This window comes from Pleuronectes platessa, chromosome 13, assembly GCF_947347685.1.
Source record: "Pleuronectes platessa chromosome 13, fPlePla1.1, whole genome shotgun sequence".
NCBI lineage: Eukaryota > Metazoa > Chordata > Actinopteri > Pleuronectiformes > Pleuronectidae > Pleuronectes > Pleuronectes platessa.
Window position 1 is genome coordinate 12,105,174 of NC_070638.1, and position 21,780 is coordinate 12,126,953.

At 44.1% G+C, this 21,780-nt stretch overlaps 1 protein-coding gene across 1 annotated transcript in view; it reads left to right on the top strand.

Annotated features, from left to right (window-relative positions):
- Positions 1 to 21,780, top strand: part of gpc1b (glypican 1b) — a 68,047-nt gene that overhangs the window by 38,320 nt on the left and 7,947 nt on the right. The window contains exons 3-5 of the mRNA XM_053437986.1: positions 2,116 to 2,274; positions 15,156 to 15,383; positions 15,691 to 15,854. Coding sequence (XP_053293961.1) covers positions 2,116 to 2,274; positions 15,156 to 15,383; positions 15,691 to 15,854 — 551 coding nt within the window. The remainder of the gene's footprint in view (positions 1 to 2,115; positions 2,275 to 15,155; positions 15,384 to 15,690; positions 15,855 to 21,780) is intronic.

Sequence of the window (21,780 nt, forward strand, 5' to 3'; positions counted from 1 at the left end):
TTTAATTGGTTGACACATAATCAGTGAAGTGCATGGATTCATGTCACGCTGACTGTAAAATACAGCTCGGATCACGGACAGGATTGTGGGAGGAAGGGGGCGGGGGGGGGGGGCGGATTCACTCAGGTAAGAACTACAGTAAATGAAGGTGAATTGCCGCCTTGTAATCGTTGAGCCAGTGCAAACAGAAATCAGTAGCATCGACGAGGAAGGATCAATCTTATCGATGGCAGCACTGTGCCTGTAGACTTGGCTTCAGGTGAAAACCCGGCCTGGTGCATGCTAATGACAGACCGAGGGACATTAAATCATTATTGCTCATGTGTGTTAACAGATATGGCTTTGATCAGGCTATGTAATATCAATAAAGCATTAGAACACGTGTTGCTTATCTTAAAGGCTTAGCATTAGACTTATTGTTAGACTTCATTCAATCGACAAATGATAGAACAATGCGATCTTGGGATTTGTCACTGTAGAAATGTGGATTAAGCATTTCCGTCACACAAAAGGCAGGAAACAGAAGATATACAAATTATAATTATTATTATTATTATTATTATATAAACACTTTTCCTTTTTTTAAATTGATCGTAAGCAGAAAGAAAATTCCAAACAAAAAAGTCATAATTGCTTTTCTAGCCATTATAGTAGCAGGTTAGTGGCCTCGGAAAGTTACACACCTATATCATGGGTGTTCAATCTTCTCACGTGATGCCATGCAGCCAATGAAATCTGCGAATTCTGATGAGCTACTGACTGATTTACACACATACCAGGGAGACATATAGTGGAGGACCTGACAGCGAATCAGAGGAAAGTAAGAAAAGTAAGAAAAAAATCTGTAACAAGAAAAAGGGAAAACTTAATTTACACTCATTGTATTTTTCTAAATTCAAGCCCTTTTAAAAAAAGCTTTCTGTATTTACTTGATATGAGATAGGAGTTATGTATAATCCCTTAAGATTTATCTGTTGACGATACACAGACATTGACACATCTGATATTTGAATGTATACTTCACTGAATCATAACACTAGTCATTTCTATTGAATACTCCTGTTCTCCGTGTGTACTGTACGATATTGTACAATATACCAGTCTCTGCAGACTGCTCAAGGCCACACGAGGGAATTTCAGAGAGTCCTCAAGCAGGGAGGACAAGCAGGAGAAAGGAATGGGCGACGAGGTGGGAATGACACAGAGCCAGTTAGTTCTTAATGCATGTCACTGCAGGGCCTGTGGGTGGGAGGGGGGACTCGCTGAGATCCAGTTTGCTGCCTCCTTCATATATGGGGTAATACAATCAGGGCAGAAATACTACAACCTGCACTCTATCTGTGAACACTGCTTACCACAAAGTGCAACCAGTGGTACATTAGTATCAAATAACACTGGGGCTTTTGGCTTCTGTAATAACGACTCTGGGCTTGTCAATAACGGATGCTATTCTCATTCTTAGCACTTTAATTGAACCTGTTAGTCTAGAAAAGAAAAGGGAACGTCCCACAATGTTCTCCATTTTTTAGAGAAAGGTTTAAATGTGTATGCTTGCATGGGGGAATAGTTATAGTGGGTAGGAGTGTTAATATGAATGTAATTGATTGTTCCCCTCATGAAATTTGTTCACCCGAAGCCTGGCTGCGTTCATGTGGTTGATGGAATTTTAATTATGGAATAATTTGTTCTGACTTCAGCTGCAGCTTGACTCTAGTAAGAAACTTTGATGAACCTTGTTTGAGTTCTGTTACTGTGTGTTCGGGCACACACACACAGACACACACAGCTCTTTGAGAGTTTAAATATCTCTTTCTCTCTCTTCTGTGTGAGTTTGTATATTTGCAAATGCATGCATAGACATGTTAGTCAGTAGTTCTCATTAAAATTGAATGGGAGTTGATGCTCTACTCCTGCTCCCGTCGCTGCACAGTTGTCTTCGTCTTACCATTAATCCTGTCCTGATTTTGAAGCTTTTCCACCACGTTCATAGTGGAGCATTTTATACGAAAAAGAACTCGAAAGCTCAATTATTTTGGGTGCTGACTGAGTTGACGGGACCTGTTGATGCAAGTGTAATGTTTCTAACGCTTTCCCTGTCTCCTTGTGTCCTGCTAGGAGAGCACCTGCGCGTCTGTCCCCAGGGTTACACCTGCTGCACCAGTGTAATGGAGGACAACCTGATCTTGCTGAGCCGCAGGGAGATGGAGGGACTTCTCAAAGACGCCGGACGATCCTTACAGAGCTCCCTCACTGGACAGCACAAGGCCTTCGATGGTGAGTGTTTGTCCCCTCAATCGGTAAACAGGAATGGATCAGAACATGCACACACACACACGCACACACGCACACACACACACACACACACACACACACACACACACAGACACACAAACACACACAGACTGACAATACGTTTAAGAGACTAGAGAGCCCTCGTATCATAAATAGAACAATCCAGGGGGCAGAGGCTAAGCCCTTAGCAGAACCCATGTTGAGGGCCTGCAGCTAAGCTACCCTTTAGTTTTACATTAGTGGACTGATTGACACTGGCAGGTTTTAGTTTGACCATCACTGTGTTGTTAATCTAGCAAGAAAGTATAATTAAGAGCAGTTTAAAAAACAAATGCAAGGAGCGAGAGAATAAGAAAAGTTTCAGTACATCCTGTGCCGCACTCACATCTGACTTCTACTGGCACTCGTCCCTTCAGCACAACAGCTGTGATGAGTGAACACACACTCAGTCTAACGTGACTGCTAGTAGCCCAACCTCAAACTTCATGGACCATGACGTGATGCTGCTTTCACAAGAAAAATCACAATTTTACAGTGAAATGTCAACATACAAAATTTTGAATTACGATTGGTGTGTTCTGGCAACATGCACCGGAGAAATAGCCTAAAGTAGTACTGTAAATCTCTGATTCTAAATGAAATGAAATCAAGAGTTAATTTGCGATGCTTTGGGTGTGAGGGAAGAAAGAGAAATCAATCTTGGAACACTGGCACACCGAGGCAATTATTTGTGCCTAATGACCTGCGGCAGTTAATGGAAGGGTCTCTCTGCGCTCCACTTGTTCCCCTTGGCTAGTTGGGGACAATGAATCTGTCAGCTGGGGCTCTGTGCGTAGCTGGCCTGACCTTTGCTGACGACACTGATCACAGTGATCTCAGAGACTGAGTGATATTTGTTTACTCTTCCCCTGTCTCCATGTGTCATTCTTCTGCGCGGTCCCTCCTTGTTTCGCTCAGGGTGCTGTTATTGTCGTGCCTAAGGGATACGGTCACCCTGCCAAAACAAACTACGCACAGGCACACGCACGCACACTCACGCAAACCTGTCCAAGATATACAAATTCTCTCCAAGATAGTTTATGTCATCCTACAGTCAGTGAAGTTTCCCATTTCTCAGGAAAACACCTCATTTAGCACAGCGGAGCGAGTAAACAACACCGACTGCAGACACACACTTTCAAGCAGCACTCGGCCGCGACTTCTAAACAACCTAATGATGAACATCCTGAAACTTGTGGATAAATACACACACAGGCGCGTCATGGACGTCGTAACTCGTGTTGCCTCACCATGAAGTCATTTGGAGCCTGTTTTTCATGGAAACGATCTTTATTACTTTTTGTATTTCGCATGGCCGATAACCTTTTTCCCCCCTGTGGACCTCAAATTCAGCCTGGACACGCCGTCCTCTCTCCGGAGCTGATCCTTTCCAGCCTCTTTTCAAATGTGCGTCTTTTTTGTGTTTGTCGCGTCTCCTCATCCTCGTCTCACCCCTGTGAGCATCAGATGGGGACGGCAGAGCTGACAGAGGGAGGAGAGATGTCTGTGTGCGTCGGGGCCTTGAGGTCTAGAAGCCATCTGCTGTTGACGGCGTCTTCTGTAGACGAGAGCTGAGCGATCGACTGGGGCTGATTGGACCATCATACGTTACAGTTGCTGCCTCATGATCGCTGCATTTTGACGACTGAACTGAGCCATGGCTGGATCTAGTCGCTGCTTGTACTCTCTTGTACTTCCGTAGGTCACAGGGCTGCAAGAGGCTGCAGTGACAGCGGACCGGGCTGCCAGTCCCTGCACATCTGGCTGCGTTTAGCAGGGTGTGGGCTAGCTATTGCCATGTGGCTAAGTGTAGGGTGTTACTGTTCCAGGCTAGGCCTTTTTAGGTCCACGGACTTTGGAAGAAGCCCCAAGCAAGCCACAGATTAGAGGACGAGCATGCTGCACATACAGCTGAGAGTGTGTACACTGCCTATACAGCATGTGAGCACAGGGACGTGTGTGTGTGTGTGTTTAAGTTTGCAACTTAAAGTGTGTCAATGTGAGTCTGACTGCTGAAATGTTCTTTGTACCCAGGATGCGTGTATGTGGTTGGCTCCTGGTATTTTTCCAATCTCAGCCGCCAGTGATAGTGTGTTACGGGGTACAAAGAAAACAATATGTGAAGTTACACAAAGACGCAGCACAAATTGCAAAGAAGTTGGGTGAAGGACGGGACCGAATGAAAATGAGACAGATTGAAGGATGAAATATGCAGAGAGAAGGGGACGGACAGGCAGAGCCCAGACAAGGCTGAGAGATAAACAGGTAGAAACGGAGAGTGGTAGCCACAGAAAGAGTGCAACAGAGATAAACCCAGAAAGAGAAATTGGGTTACATATGAAAGTAAAAAGGTCAGCGAGGACACAGAGTTCTGGCAACAAACTGATATGTGAGTGTGTGTATGTGTGTGTGTGTGTGTGTGTGTGTGTTCGTGTGTGTGTGTTAGATGCCAGCCGGGTGTGCTAGACAGACGGAAGCCTTAAACCTGGCAGGTGGTGTTTGGCCTAATGGTGCTATCATTGGCATCTGGATTCATCGTGTGTGTGTGTGTGTGTGTGTGTGTGTGTGTGTGTGTGTGTGTGTGTGTTCATTTGTACTACTGTCAAATATAACTTCATACCTTTCACATTGAACAAAGTGAGACTCCTGAAAGACCATACTAATAACTTAAATGCGTCCTGTAGCTGAATCCTTCTTACTTTTCTCAAACCTTCATGAACCTTCATAATTCTGCAAACAACTATAAATTCCTGTCCCGATCCCAATGCACTCAGAACCAGTGGTCCTCCAACTCCAGGTTGTTGACTGTGCCGTTATTGAAGACATTTTATAACTTTTTCCTTGATTTTTATTTTGATTGTTAAGACACAATGTTTAACATATTTTCACTGCCTGATAGATTTATCCTGTTGCTTTTTATCACTTTGAGACAGTTATGCTTATACTGCCACCGGCAAATGCCGTTTTTACATTGGCGTAGTAGAAATCATTTCTGTTAGTGTGTCAAAAGCCATTTGGCAAAACTTCTCACTTAAAAGTAAAATGTTGCTGTGTACCGTATGGCCGACTTGGCACTAGCGCTGCCAATTAAAACACTAGCTACAGACCGTACACGAATGACAGGAATAATCCATACAGGATGAGTAGCATGAAAGTGTTAAAAGTTATTTTGTTAAATGCACAGGTATCGAATCAGTAATAATTACTCTGTATCGGCAAATACGCTAAGTCCAGGTATGAGAGTCGTAATCAGGAAAGGAAAAATGGTGTTGGAACATCTCTACTGCCCTACCTCTTGTTTTAACTGTATATGGCGAGGGGATTAAAAAAAAGGATCTGAAACAATTAGTTGATTAATCAGTATGTTGATTAATAAAAAACAGTTTTGGTCATGAAATATTAATGAAATCAATTTTCCACTCTTAAGATTGCCTGGATCCAGCTTCTTAAATGTGAGGCTTTATCTCACTGGATATGTTTAATAATTAACTGATTATCTTTAGGTTGTTTTTAGTCCAACATAACAAATCAGATTTTAAGATGTTACCTTTGGGTTTACTAAATTGTGGTGTTGTTTTTCCACTTTTCTCTCGTGTTTAATAGATTAAATGAAAGTAGATTAATAGTTTTCCACATAAATGGAAGAATATGTAGATACAGGGAGTACACGTGAGGACAAAAACAGATTTTGTTTTGATCTGATCCCAGATCTTTATTCATCACCACACACAAAAACTGGCACACAGTATTTTATAACAGCCTCATAAGCCAGTGTGTTCTGGCCCTGTTCAGCACAAGGCAGAGCAGTGATCATGGAGCTTAATCGGATTTGAGGAGCCCTGGCTGGCTGGACAGCTCATGGGTACACTCACTTCTAGATGACCAGGCAGGATGCACTTATTTATTCATTTTAAGCACAGCTACAAACAGCTCCCAGCTGGCTTGTTAAGTAATGCCATCTCCTCCCGTGGAGACAGACTGAGGGGGAGCAATCCATGAGAATGACATCAAGCGCACCCAAAATACATCCTATATCGCATTCAGGAAACAGGCACTAAACTGGGATCTGAGGAGCCGTCTGCGGCGCTGTCAGATGACAGCGAGCAGCAGTCTGCTCTATTTCCTGTCAGTGAGGAGTGTGTCAGGGAGCTCATCACAAGGGGTTCTGACACGAAGAAAACTAAACTCCCAGTAAGATCATGCAGGTTTGTTGGCAAGTGAAAATTGTCAAATAAATGTCCTTTGCATTTGAGTATTTGACTATAGTTGTGTAGTTAAGAGCTGCTACACATTGGCGTCTAAATAAGATTCGAACAAAGAAAAGAAAAACACTCACCTCTTGCTAGACTGAGTTTTCCATCAAATCCTTGTTTTAATATACATTTTAAACCAATTAAAATCATTCTGAATATCCCCAGACGAGAACACTAATGTGACTGCATGTTGTGCAGTGATGCATTTGACTGGAAACTATAATGAATTAATTTCATGTACAAGTGTACAATCAAAAAAAGTAGCTGCCGTTCCTCCATCTCAAACATGTTTTTTTCAGGAATAAAAAGAGAATATGACTAAGGCACAAGTTAAAAACTGAACTCTGTACAGACCACACCCAGTGCAACATGGTTCCAAAAGACTGTAGAATTGCAGCATGAATTTTGCCAAGTGTCTTGTAAGTAGACCTAGCAGAGCTAATCAAACATAGAGAACAGGTATATTGCACCTATTGTTGATGTTGTTATTTGTTGTGCATCCTCATTACACAAAGCAACAGTGGTGCAATGAGTCATGCATGAGGTGCTCTGTGAAGTAAAGTGCACTTGAAGGCGTTTTAGTGACTGAAATCGTCGTTTGCATGTTGACGAGAGACCAAAACTTCAGAGAAAGATAAGTTTTGCAAAGTATTGCATTACAGGGCACAAATCGTTCTCTTTAATTTCAAATAACAAAATCCATATTTTCTAGGACTGGACACTTGAGACACTCTCAACATCCGTGTTGCAATATTCCTACATGCAGACAACGGATTTGATTCACTCTCACACCACCCGCCTTATAATTTCCTGCTTTCAGGGTCACCTCTGGTGATGTCACCGGAGACAAGGACGTCTGCTCCCATTGTGGTTCTTGATTGGCTCATTTTATCTGCATGCAAATCGAAACGGTGGGGACCTGGAGTATACTGGCCTAATTATGCCAAACGCATTACTCACAAGGAGCAACGGCGCCTTGGTAGGATGAAACGCAAGCGGGAGAACGCCAGGCGGGGAGGCAGGAGAAAGACGAAGGCAGAGAGTTGATGGGGCAAGCAGCGGAAAGTAAGCTAAGATAGAGGGGGGGAAAGGAGAAAATGATAGTGAGGGTAAGGAATGAGTGTGGCGTTTGGGAGGAAAGAGCTGAAAAGGAGAACCAGATGGACAGAGAAAGAAACAGGCATGGGTGAACGCCCGGTGCATAATGCCATCGAGGGAACGTCAGGAGAGAGAGAGACGGTGGAATAAAGGCATCCGCAGAGAGCCTGTTGATAAATGACGTGCGTTATGTGATGTGTCAGCTTGTTTAATATAAGGGACCTTTTAATAGCATCTAAACGCTGGCTAAGGGCCTTGCCGTACTCGCGGGGCACGGTCTGCGTGTGATAAGTGTTGTTATTGATGGAAAGTCAGGCTGACACATAAACAGTCTAATGGCTCCCAGATCATCATTCGTGCATTCACTGCACCCAGGACAACAGTGTTTGTTTGTGCCTGTGATGTTTCATTTTGTTCATTGTCCTTGCGCAGGTGGGAGAATAGGAACGGGGAGAGCAGAGGATCCTGGGTACTCGTGCAATGGGGGGGGGGGGGGGGGGGGGTGAAAAGCAGAGATCACAAAACCATCTGCTGGCGGCTGAAGAGGCTACAGGGGCTGCAGGGCGGGGTGACCGAGGGGGGCTGGCCTCGCTGTGCCTGAAAAAATCGACAGCACTGTCCTTCTCTTTCCTCTCTCTCCATTCCTGTTGTCGGCTACTTCTTCTTCACTCATTTAGTGACTTCTTCTGTTCTTTTGTCCTTGCATTCGTCCGTTCATTTGTTCTTTGCCCATTCCTCTGTTGCTTCGTTAGTTGTAGTTGCAGTAACACACTGCTCCTCGGCCCATACATCGATTCGTTGATTCGTTCGTTTGGCGATTCTTTTGTTCGTTCACTCGTTCATTATTTTGTGTGTTTGTTTGTACGTTTGTTCGTACACTCATTTTCTCACTCCTTTGTTTAATAATTAGTTCTGTACATAATATTATTGCATAATCACAAGTCTTTCATTTCCACCAATTTGAACTTTTCCAGACACTGCAAAGATGTACATTAAACCAAACGCTGGTGACAGATTCAAAAGGTCGGAGTGATCCTGAAAAATGCAATGAATCTTCATGCTGATAAAGATTTGATCCAGATGCAGCATAAAATGTTCTATTATTAAAATAACAAATTTAGAAGAGAGTACAGTCTTGGCAGAGTCTACGGGGCCGTCGTCTCTTGAGTGCTCTCTGGTTTTATTCCGAAGTGCACCTCTGCCATTTCTCCTCCTCTTGGCGCGTGTCTCATCGTTTGCTCTCCCTGTCTCTGTCCTCCCTGCCAGAGAACCATCTAACTAATATGATCATTCAGCACTTGTCAACTGGACAATAGGATTAAGGCTGTCAGATATGAAACAGATATACAATTCTTGCTTCTCCAGACCTGTTTCTCTCCCTTACTCCCTTTCATTCTTTCACCAGTCCTCCTTTTTCGATACAGCACTGCCAAAACTCAGTTAATACAGTATGTCATGTTTCTCTGCTCGGTTTAAAACTGTATTGTATGGGTGGGGAACCCCCTAGCCTGCAGGCCATGTACAGCATGACAGTTTGACCTGGCCCACGAGACAATTCAGAAAAACAAAAAAAGCTACTCAGACATGTCGCACATCACATGCCTCGCCAAGCACAATCTGGTCTCTCCCATGCATCAGGAGTAGAGAGAGAGTAAAGTTGAATTTCATTGCACCTTTTAAGAGATACAAGTGCACACAAAGTGGATTACATCGATTAATAAATACACCATTAAACAAAATAGTAAAACCCATGAATAAATATAGGAAAAATCTAAAGCAACCGCTAAAAACACAGCAACAACCGAATGAGGGCAGAGACTCATAAACAAGGACAGAATATATGTGTTCAATAATTTGGTACGACCCACGGAGGATGTTATAAAAATGAAAACGGCCCTTGATAGAAAAAAAGATTCCCCATCATTGCTTTATTACACGTGGGTTAGTGCACGAGCCTCTATGCTGAGGCGTCAGTAAACAACAATCTGCTTTCAGTTTCTCTTTTTTTTCATTCTCAAGGAAAAAATTATTTGGAATTTGGATTGCACAGGTTTGTTTGTGTATTGAAAGTTTTTCTCCACATGTGAGATAAAGTTAACTGCCACTTCAGGGAAATTAATACCAAAAGTTGTTTTTGCAAAGAGACAAGGGTTAGGAGTTAGGAGTTAGGAGGTAGGAGTTAGGACAGAATCGACAAATCGACTGTTGTCAGCCTGCGATTACATAAAGACAGATTAGGTTTAGATCGGGTGGTTCAATCCACTGAGTTCAAACTTAATTAGACAGCAGCAGGGTTGTCAGACCCGCTAAGCCCTCTGTATGAGAAAGAAAAGATTGTGGATTACTGTGGAAGGAGGAGCACAGATCTCGGTCAGTTGATACCTCTGGGTGAGAAAGGAACTCAGGATCAGTGAGAGCACTGAGTGATTGGCAGAGGAGGAACATCAATGGCAACCGCGTGTTACACTGAGTATCTTGTCAATATTACAACTTGACCCTGGTGACAGAGGGGGGGGGGGAACTACAGGCAAATCTGGCACATGGAGCCAACGGTGTAAAGCACAGTACTGACACTGATAAAAGACTGAGGCAGTGTAGAAGAGGGTGAATTACTTGAATTCTATGGTAAATGAGGGTTCTTGCGAGCACTCGAATGTGTGTGAGTGAGTTTAGTCAGATGTAGAAGCGCTGGGATTGGAGCCGGTCGGAAGAGAGAGAGTGAAATGAGCTTCTGACAGGTCAAGGTGGCCTGGATGAGGAGCTCCGAGTGATTACAAGTGAAATCATTAACTCCTCTCTCACTGCAGGAAGAGATCCATTAAGACACATGAGCACGCGTGTTGGTGTTTCTGTGTGTGTGTGTGTGTGTGCATGTTACTGCAGTAAGACCTTTACCTCTGACTCACCTTTGATGGGACAACAAGTCCTACTAAGATCAGGTCAAGGGGTGAGGTTTGAATTAGTAAGGATTAGTGTCAGGATTTGGGTATTGTCCTTAATGAATGAAAGTCACTGCCAAATGGACAATAAGGATAACTACCCAAAAGTGTGTGTGTGTGTGTGTGTGTGTGTGTGTGTGTGTGTGTGTGTTTATATACATATATTAACTCAATATGATGTTTAAATGGACTGGTATACATTTATTCCCTTTTTAATTTCTATTTGAACAAAAGAAATGCATGATGGGATGTTATGATAAGATCATTCAGTCATAATCGGATTCTACTTAAACTTGATGCACCACTTAATTGTATTACAGCCCACTCCTGGTACAAGTAACCATCTATCTGATAAACACAGAGAGTGTTTTAATCTGCATTGATTAAAAAGCACTTTGGGACGATTGTGTCATATCTGATCCTGGGCTATAAACCCACCTTAGAAGAAGAAGCACTTGCCCACTCTCTTGTTTAGGGTTTGTATATTTTGAACAGAAAGACATTTTTCTATAGTCTGTCCTGTAAAATAAAGGTTCTTTAGCAGCTTATAATTGAGTTGCATTAATATTTATTATTAATATGAGTAAAACTAGCCAAACTTTCCCGACACTTGTTTGTCACCTTCCCAATGTGCTGGGATGTGTGCGATCGGGCGCCTTCTCCCATCACTTTGTCCCTGCTGGAGGTGGAGGTCAGGCCTTAAGGGATGATGCAGGATTGAGGAAGAGAGGGGGGGGGGGGTGAAGGAAGGGCTGAAATGTAGCTCCGTGTCATGGAGACACAAACCGACGAGCAATAAGAAAGGTCATCTCCACACACATGCACGGCAGCCTCGTGTCTCACACTAATGATGATCATTATTCACTGCATGAGCTGAAGGGCAGAGGAGAATCAGACAGAGTGGAACTATTTCCCAGGATCTGTTCTCCACATGTGCATTTGAAAAATAACATCTCCCAACCGAGTTAGGACAGTAAACAGAAACATGTTTAAACTGTTTGATTTTGAACAGAACTTCCCTCTGTCACCTGAGTGGAAATATTTCTGCTGAAGCCCATTTCGGTTACAGCGGGTTTTTTTTTTTACAGTCTGTCTGACAGTCCACAGCAGGAATGAATTCTAATGGGGATTAACGGCAAAGCTGCACCTGTCACAGCAGCTCCCCATCTATCCGTCTGCCTTATGTGTGCCTGTGTGTTAATATGGGAATGTGCTGCCACTTTGAAGTCGCTTTTCTCTGCGTGCACATGTGTGCCTTTCCGCTGACTCCTGGAAGAAGGATTTCAATTGTTGCCTTGCACAAATCTGTGAGTGACACAGACGCGTCTCTCTCCCCTGGTACTGTTAGGCTGGCCCAGAGCTCCGCCTGCAGACAGTTTGAGTGACAGGAGGTCGGGGGAACTGGGGACCGATGCGTCATCCGCTGAGGAAGTCTCACTGTAACAAACCCTGGACATATGGCCGCTGCATGTCAGATGCATTTAACTCACTAAGCATTATAATCTTAGAAATGATACAAAGGCCCCGGACACACCTGCCGTTAACATGTGTGAACGCACTCTGCCAGACCACATTCGCAGGTGGTCTGGGCCACATGTGTCCATGTTCTGTTAACAGTGTGAACGCACATGCTTCCCTGGGCCACATGTGAAGGACCTCCTCCTCAGCTGAGGTCCTCTGACCCGCTGCAGCCTCCCTACGAATCAAATATCTCTCCTCGTTGATTTGTTTGTCCTCACCGCCCCAATATCAACACTGGTCACCACAGGATGATCGATACTTTAATTAAATTGGTGGAATCGTCATTCATTCAGCGATTGGGTGACGATTGAATGTAAGTAGTCTTCTCTACTGTGTTGAGATCATTTGCATCAACCTTTTGACTTAAAAAAATATACTTGTTGTCCTTTATCCAAACAAGAACTGTAAAGGCCGAATGGTTCCATGTGATCAGCAGTTAATTATGGGTCAGTCGGTCCCAGGAGATTGGGTGAGTGCCGCTCAGCAGGGTGGGGGGATGGCCTACACAGCCCGCTGGCCAATCGAAAGGTAGTTAAGATAATTAGATATGGGGTGGCAGAGAGGTGTGCAGCTTAGAACAAGCTTAGCGTAAAGATAAAGAAGTAAAATAGAGCTAGTTTTCATTCTTTGAGGTATCAGTCCTCTGTTGCATTTTAAAGCAGATTCATGCACAAAGTTCACTGTATTTGTTGTGGTTGTGAATCACAATTTTACTGTGAGTCGGTCTTAGAAGTAATGCACGCTGATTCTGGGGCGTGAACCCAACTGATGCAAATGTCAAATGGCACCCAACAAGATTGTGGTTGCAGGCAGAGGAATGTAAAAAGCTGCTTGAGTTTGCAGAGCTTCACCAAACAAAGATGAGCTTTGAATAATGAATCTTGATATTTCCACGATGACTTGTGTTTTTTTCAGACATATTTTAAGACTGAGGAAGCGCTCTTTAAAAACAGAACGAGCGTTATTTGTAGCAAACGCGAGAAAATGAAATGATGCATTGTAGGTCTCAGAGCGGTTGTCGGCTAATGGACTTAAAAATGAGTCCTCACCGGATCGGGCTTCTCCTAACATTCACTGCTAAACACATCTTTTCAAAATCAATGGCTCCGGTGAGAGCAGACCTTTTAGCTCGGAGGCTGTGAAAATGCCAGAGGAAAGCAGCACAAAGCAGCAGCGGCGTTGACGCAGACAGGCTGGTGTTTATTAATGAGTGGGAAAGCAGCCTCCAACAAGGCCAGTGCTTAGATAATGTCACGCAGAGGGGTCAGGAAGAGCTTAGCATATTAACATGTTACGTAACTCCAAGTGCTATGATTGCCTCCAGGCCCCCGGGCACATGGGTGCCGGAGCGCTGCTACTGTATAACTTAGCTTGCTTTTTTTCTCGTGTCATCAGGGAAAGTGTTAGGAGTGTTTTTGTGTTTTGGGGGGAAATGAGCTGGAGTGTGGGGAATGTTACGATGTTTTCTAAAAACCAGCTTGCGGAGGGTAACGAGAGATCTCCCCTGCGGAGGCCACAACCTCCACTTTTCACATCTCTTCCTGATGTAGGCTGGTGGCAGCCAGAGATAAACACCTACAAAGTAAACACGGCTGCAGACTAAAGGTTTACATCTGCCTGCCACACATACAAACACAAACACACACACATACACACTTACCAGGTTTGAACCCTCTGTGTACATGGAGATGCAGAGCAAATGTTAGCCTCAGTGGATTGATGGTCTAGACCATGGACTTTATATAAAGTAACTATCCAGAACTAATGCTAAAATACCTAAAATGCCATCTTTGAGAAAAGGTTATTTGGCGTGTACATTGTCTGTTTTAGTTGTGTCCATGTCCCATCTATTAACATGGAAGAGGCGGGATTTGTGACCTATACTGCAGCCAGCCACCAGATGGCGATCGAGTACCTTTGGCTTCACATTTGGGAGGCAGTACACGTCGTCCGTCTTTCAGTCCATGACCTGGACATGCCTCTGTCGGGCTACACCCTGTGCTGTCATGCTCTTGGCAGAACACGAGTCTCATTTATAAACATTGTTTAGGCACACAGTGGATGTAAAGATGTTGTTATGCCCGTGGCCACAGGGAATCTGCAGGATTCATGAAGACACATACGCCCACCTCACCCTGCAAGACTTATGAAATGCAGTCCAACGAGAGGCCAGTTTTAGCTAAACCTGTCCACTGTAATAAAATGTAAGCCAATGTTACTGTCTTCCATTGTAATAGGATTTTGAGCATATGTTTTTTGTTGACTGTGTGTTTGAGGCTGTAGTTAGTGGTTATCAATAAGTTGTGTGTTACACCCTGCTGCCCTCATGCATGTAAATCAGGTGGGTGGAACATTCGAAGCATTAGGGAAGGGTTAGGGTTTGTTGTACTTCCCCTGTTTCCAGTTTGTGCTTGTTTTTCCAATTTCCCTGTTTCTCCAGGACTGACAGCCTGTCGCATACCTGCCCATCACTATGTTTACCTGTCTGCTCCAGCGCCTGTACCTCACCCGGAGCACTATATACTCACATACTTTGCTTTTAGATTCCCTTACAGCGTGAAGCAGTGGTGGTGTTTATGACCCATAAGAAAAGGGAAAAATGTTGTCTTTTCATTTCTTTCTTTCTTTTTATAAGCAGAATCTCTCCAGCGTGAAATTCTGTAATAGTCCTCTGGGATTTGCGGAAAGCTTTATTGCTCTGAGAGATTGACACGTCTTGTGTTATGAGGTTTTTTCCCCCCCTCTCATTTTGCATTTAGAGTTGTATTGAACAACCTGTATTGTTTGTGTGAGGATGGTAATGTGAGGATATGGAGGGCAAAGAGACCACGTAATGGTGAAGCAGGCGGTCGGCCTCAGGTGAAGCTTCTAACCCTCCTAATCCCGGTGCTCTCTCCACAGTATCAGGGGGAAATAATAATGTCTACAGCAAATAATACTGTACAGTGCGTTTGTTGACTCGATGATTCTAAATTGATGTGTTTTAATGTGTTTACTCTCTATTTGTGCTCAGGTTACTTCTTGGAGTTGCTGAACCGCTCTGCACTTGCTCTAGATGAGACCTTCACCGCGACGTACGGTTTACTGTACATTCAGATCTCCCAGGTCTTCTCTGACCTGTACACAGATCTGAGGCAATACTATCGAGGCAACAACATCAACCTGGAGGAGGTGCTCAACGAGTTCTGGGCCAGGCTGATGGAGAAGCTCTTCCAGCAGGCAAACAAGCAATACGTCATAGGTATAAAACACCACATTTTGTTTCTAGAACTCCAAATAGACGACTAATTCATTGCTTAATGGTGCGTGACTAACACAGATGAATGGCCTGGGAACTTCCCTCATCAACATGTTGTACAGTACACACTGTACACAAGTAGGATGAAGAGCAGAGAATCTGACTCAGCTGCAACACTGTCAGTGATTTATTCCCCTCGTAAAGATTTTTGAGATTACCTCATGTTACATCAAAACTTAATCTAAAGCTTGATCTCTTGATATATTCAGATAGATTTGAATGAGTGTGTGTGTGTGTGTGTTGGTTGCAGGCGAGGACTACCTGGAGTGTGTATCCAAGCAGATGGAGACTCTGCGGCCCTTTGGAGACACCCCCCGGGTCATGAAGACGGCGGTCACACGCACACTTGTGGCTGCGCGTTCCTTCGTTCAGGGACTGCAGGTCAGCGGGGACGTGGTGCGCAAGGTGTCCCAGGTAAAAAGATTTCATCTCCAGTTTTCTTAACCACATTCTTCCCTTTTCTTTTTGCATCCCCATCCACCCAATAACTAATCTCTGTTGAATGTATAGCTCTGCTTGCTTCTTTTCCACAGTAGTATGTTTTACTGATTGAGGCGACTCGGATACAGTTTAACTGATATCTAACTTATGAAGAGCTACCATTCCCTCCAAATCCATCTTTAGGAGTATTCTTGTGTTATTCATTGTCCCTCTTTTGATCATTAAGACATGGTCAGTTTAGAAATACTGAGGGTCTAAAATCTGAACTTGCCTTGTGAGTTATCAGCCCAGAACATATAAAGTATCTCAGTGGTAGTAAGGCCTATATTTTTCAAATGTGATTAGGTTAGTTTGTTTTGTTTGTGCTGATCATCAATAAAATTAGGGAAATTATGACTGAATAAGAGCAGAATTATCCACCAACATGTGAAATTCTAAAACTAAATACAGAAAAAAACTGCCTTATAAGAATTATATATTATATCAGACAAACAATGAGCTTGATCTTATCTATATTTTTTTCTCTCTCTTCATCTATAAGTCAAGTTTCTAGGCAGTCGTCAGCCGGCTATTTATTTTCATCCGTGTCTGGGTCAAATGATCTTTATTTGCTAACGTCTCCATCCTCCACTTCTATGATATTGCAATGAAAACAGCTCTTATTAGATGGATGGAATTGATATTAACTAGCTATTTAATTCGCTCAAAGGAATATAACTAGCCAGCACAATGATGGAGACACATAAACTGTTTGTCAGTTGAAGTCCGGGGGTTAAAAGGCGTTGAACAACAAGAGATCCACTCGTAAAATTCCTGGTTACCTGCATCACACTTCAGCGGATTTACCTGCCTGTCCAATTTGTTCCCATAATCACTAATCAATGCTGGGAAGATGAACCTCTCCATCCACAAACACAATGGTGATGATGACCTAGTTATCTCTGCAGCACCAGAGCTATTGTTAGGCAATCATTTCTCCAGATTTATTATACCCCCTTCAGGAAACAATAGCCAGGTCCAGACCTTGGTGGTGACCTCTGTGGTCATGTGTCACCAGTCCTCCCTGTTGTGAACGCCTTAACACACACTCACACCTGTTTTTACTAGTCTATGCGCATAGTATAAAATAGAGGCAGCCCAATGTTTGATGGAAATCAGAGGCATCATAAAACATGGCCCACGGCTCACACAATCAGCCCCTGCAACAACACATAATGTCAACTCCACACTAAAAAAGAAAAAAAGGATTTCCCAAGGCCGGGGGGGGGGGGGGGGGGCGGTTAATGTCTCCCAAGAGAAACGGCCGCCTCTGTGTATAAAACAAGCGTATAAGGTTAAGATCAGAGCAAGTCTGAAAAATCATTCCAGCTCCTGAAAGGGAGGTGGTTGGTGTTGATGCACCAGTGAAAGAAATCTCCTGTTAGAAACTGGACAAGGGGAGTGTTGAGAGCAGTGGCCCCATTAGAAATGCATCCTCTGAGAAAACAGATGCTGCACCAGAGATTATTATTATATATTTCCCTTGATTAAAATACTACAAGGTCAGACTTGCGTTAGAAGTCGAAGAGCAAGAGAAAGGAAAAGCATGTAGGTTGTGGTGCCAATGCGAAACTGCAAGGCTGCCATTTGGATGCATGTCAGAGAGAGAATCTGTGTGATCCTTTCCCCTTCCACTCTGATGTATGTGTTCTGGCCTGGGCACTGCGGGCGGGCGCACACTGTTCTGTTTGCATCAGCATGAGCTGGCCCTGGCCCACTATATCTTATTCTGCACGTCTTTGACCCAGAAATAGTTGCAGCGTCTCTCACACATGCACACAGGGACCCGAGGAGTGTGTCAATTAAGTACCTGCATGCGGCAGAGCCCGAGCACATCCGAGCCACAGGGGAGCTGGTCCAGCAAAGGCAGTTAGTGGCGTCTAAAACTCCCCGACCTGGAGCCGAGGCCCTCATGCAACTAGTCTAACGCAACCAGAGACACAACATTCACGGCTTATCTTAGACTCAGGCAGGCAATCAGGGGAGTTGGGATCAGAATTAGCATTTGCAGCACGCCATGTTGAAAATGCTATTCATGATTTGTGACACATGGGTGCACCCCTGGGCCAGCCAGAGTGGCAAGAGCTATGGCAGCAAGATGTAAAACTGATAAGCATCTCTCTTAGGCAAACATTCATGCACACGCACTGTGCACACAAGTGCTTAGAGGTGCAACGACACACATACACAATTAATTTCATTATCCCCCTCCATCGGTGATGCACGTTTCCCCAGTGTGGCTATTTTGTTAATAAACATCTCCCGACTGATGCCATTATGTTTGTGCTGAGGGACAATAAGCAATGAGTTCATTAAAATAGGCTGCCATGGGGAACGCGGGTAAATAATTAGCACAGCTTTTACAAAATTACAAAACATCATACCAGTGCTCACACAAGGGCACTGGAGCCGCTGCCATTCTGAGTGAGGTCACGGACTGCCTTCTGCCCCATGGGGCCACTTACACACACCCATCACAAGTCCTAAGTGGGAAAGCAAGAGCACACACTCCATTGTGAGAACAGTCACTGTATGGACACACTTGGTCAATCTCCAAGCTGAGTCCTGTGAACTGTTCAAAAAGACGGAATGTAGGGCTGCCTCCTGAAAGTCGAAGAATTGAATCATCAGGCAGAGACGCTTGCAGTCGTCTTTTCTTTTCCTTTTTTTTTTTCCGTCACTGTAATGCTGGAGACATTTCAGTCCCCAGAAATAGCTGCTGCAGCGCAAGCGCTCCTCGCTATCATGCTGCTGTCCAGGGCAAAATCATTCCACTACGTCAAGTCGTCCTTTCCACTCGGTGAGGATGTCTGCGACGGGTGCAGGCAGCTGCAGACCCAGATCCAGAGTGATTCTGAGTCAAGGAGAGGGCGACTGCCACAGAGGAAGGGAGGCTGGCCTTGACAGGTTTTAAGCTCTAAGATAACATTGACTTCTGCCTTCTGCTTATGGGTTCTGGATTCACAGCTCACAGCAACCTAAAATGATAGAGCCTCCAGCTTTTGTTTGGTATCGACTGTGAGCAAAACATTTTTTTGCGCCTTTTCGATCTACCGAGCATATTTAACATGCTCGGTAGCTTGGGTTGTTTGCTTGCCTTATTCAAATATCTAACAGTCCATTGAAGTGTCTCTTAATAGTCTACATTTTGAAATAAGGTATGAATAATTGACTATTTGCATTGAAAAGCCAAATTTGATTCGGCTGAACAAAAAAATCCTGCAGCTCTAAAGGAATGTCTAATTTGTCTTTGAATCGTCCAACTCAAGGCTGGTTTCACGAAAAAGGGGAACAGAGTTCAACTAGCTGCTCAATTTTGTATTCAGTTTCATATTCCTTTCAGACCGTGTGGCCGTGATCTGCAGCACACAATGAGCCCCATGCTGTTTCTGTGTGGAGTGGAACAGTGGGACCAAGAAAGGAAGTTAATAAAAAATCCTGCGCGAAACTCCAGCATCCTCTCCCGTCCCTATCTCACTGCTCTCTCAATCCTTTATCCCCCGACCTTGCCCTGGTGAATTGTACTGCAGCACGTCTGTTGATATTTCCTTGAGCCGGGCCCTGCTCCGTCCTCTGTCTTCCTTTAGTGTAAACAGTTCTGTATGTGCATTTAGATCTTAGCTTTCCCCTCCTGTAATTCTATCTTCGATTAATTGGGCCCTAATGAGACAACCGCTCCTATTTATAGCTACGTAGTGCCACTTAGAGGGGCCCCACGACGGAAGACCGCTGCCACACGCTGCTCAGGGAGCTGCTAAACCGATTGAGTGTAAAACAGGGGACATTAAAAACACACCTCTGCGTGCGTTTGTGCGTTTGCTCCAAATGTCCTGTGCAGAAGTCTGTGTTTGCTACCAAATCAGACGAAACACGACATGAATCTGTGCTAGGTATTAGTTTGCTTAGCCATAAAAAATAGAGAGATGTAGTGAAAAGGTGATGAAATATAGTATCCTGAAAGGAAGCTGGAGCTGAGCAGAGAGAGAACGAGGGGAGAGTATACGTGGAGAGACTGAATAATTTGAGAGATGTTTTTATCGAGACATATTGGAAAAAAAGCGAGATGTAGTCTTTCTCTCTGGTACAGTATTAATTCCTCCCCAGCTTCGCTCCGGGGCTGCACCAGTTGCTGTGTCCTTAACTTTTTCCGGACTGTTTTTTATTCCCTCGGGTAAGGGAGTGGAGGAAATAGGCCACGCGCCACATAGCTCACTCTGGAGGCAAGGAGTCTGGATCAGCTCGCTCCATAACACAAGGGGGAGAGGTCGCTCATATATCCTTACTAATTACACAGGAAAGACAAGCGGAGAGAGGGAGGGGGAGAGAGAGGAGTCTCAGGCTTCATCGCTGGGAGCAATAAGGAGGGCGCTGTCAGGTACGGGGAGCATGTTGTGCCGGTGAGGCAAGGACAAGTGAGGGTACGGCTCTTTAAAATGTTACACCATCATGTCAGAGAACCACATGTGCAAATATCAAAGGGAGACTTTCAAACCTAAAGCTCCTTAAGTTAAGAGGCCTGCACGGAGATGATGTGAACCAGGTCAGAGTGAGTGCAATGTGTGTGTCTGTGTCAGACGCAGAGAGAGAGAAGGTGCACAGTGCTAAAAGGAATGGTCGGATCATTGACGAGTTGATCAATTGACAATTATGATACAGAATTTAAGAAATTGATCAGGGAAAATTTTGGCTCCAGGCCCCCTGCAACCCTCAAAAGGATAAGTGGTGGATAGATGGATGGATGGATGGATGGATGAATTGATTGATGGATGGATGGATGGATGGAGAGATGGAAGGAGGGATGGATGGATAGAGAGGCGGATTGTGCAGTAATGGCAGAAATGTGCCTCTCAAAAGTGAGGATTTGCCGTCTTTCACTTATTTGTGTCTGCAAATCAATTCTCTTGTATTTCAGGCATAGTGGACAGACAAACAAGCTTTCCAAAGACGCTTCCCTTTGCAAACTGGGAAATCGTAGTGGGCAATTTTCTTTATCCTGACCATTGTATTCAATTACAGAAGAATCAATGAAATGATCCATTAGGAAAATGATCCTTTGCTGCGGTCCATGAGTCTTAACACTGGTTCTAATTTGACAGCCCCTCCCTCACCGGGCCTGTCGCTCCAAGGTTACTGAGGAAGTTGTCAACATCAACCTCCAATTAGCAGCACGGAGGAGTTACACACTGTGTCATGTCTGCTGGGCCTGGCCTAGGATCCCCAGTGTTAACACTGTATGGATGATTTAACAGAAACTAGATTAATGACTCTCTTTCCCTAATACGCATTTCATTTTTTTTAATTCCCCGCCAACGCCCTTTGTTGAACCTCTTAGCATTTTCAACATCCCCCCATCGCGCTCATTTTCCTGCATTTCTCCACTCATCGCTGCGCACTCCCTTCCCTCACTCTTCTCTCTCACCAAAAAAGCATTTGTCTGACTCATCCTCAGCTAATGAGTGGTAGAATAAGCAGGGGAGGAAAGGGGGGGAGAGTAGGAGGGCAGGAGCGAGGATCTGACTCATGTCTCATATGACTTGAGATTAAGCCTGGGAATGTGGTTACTGCTGCTCTGTGTGACTTATTTCACTTTATGCTGTGCTCCTCGGGTAACTGGCAATGATTACCAAGTGAGATTGATCTCTCATGCATCAGAGATGTATTTACCAATTTAGCCCTATTATGTGTTTTTTTTCTAAATGTGGTGTAAGACTGCGTTTAGTGTTGAAACAGCATCAAAATAAATTGCTTTTGCATTATGTGGATCAAATGTGATTAGATCACATTTTAATTATCCCTGTGGGGGGATTGGGTTCATACTGAGCAACCATAAATAGCCATTTAACTCAGCCAAGAAGAAAAC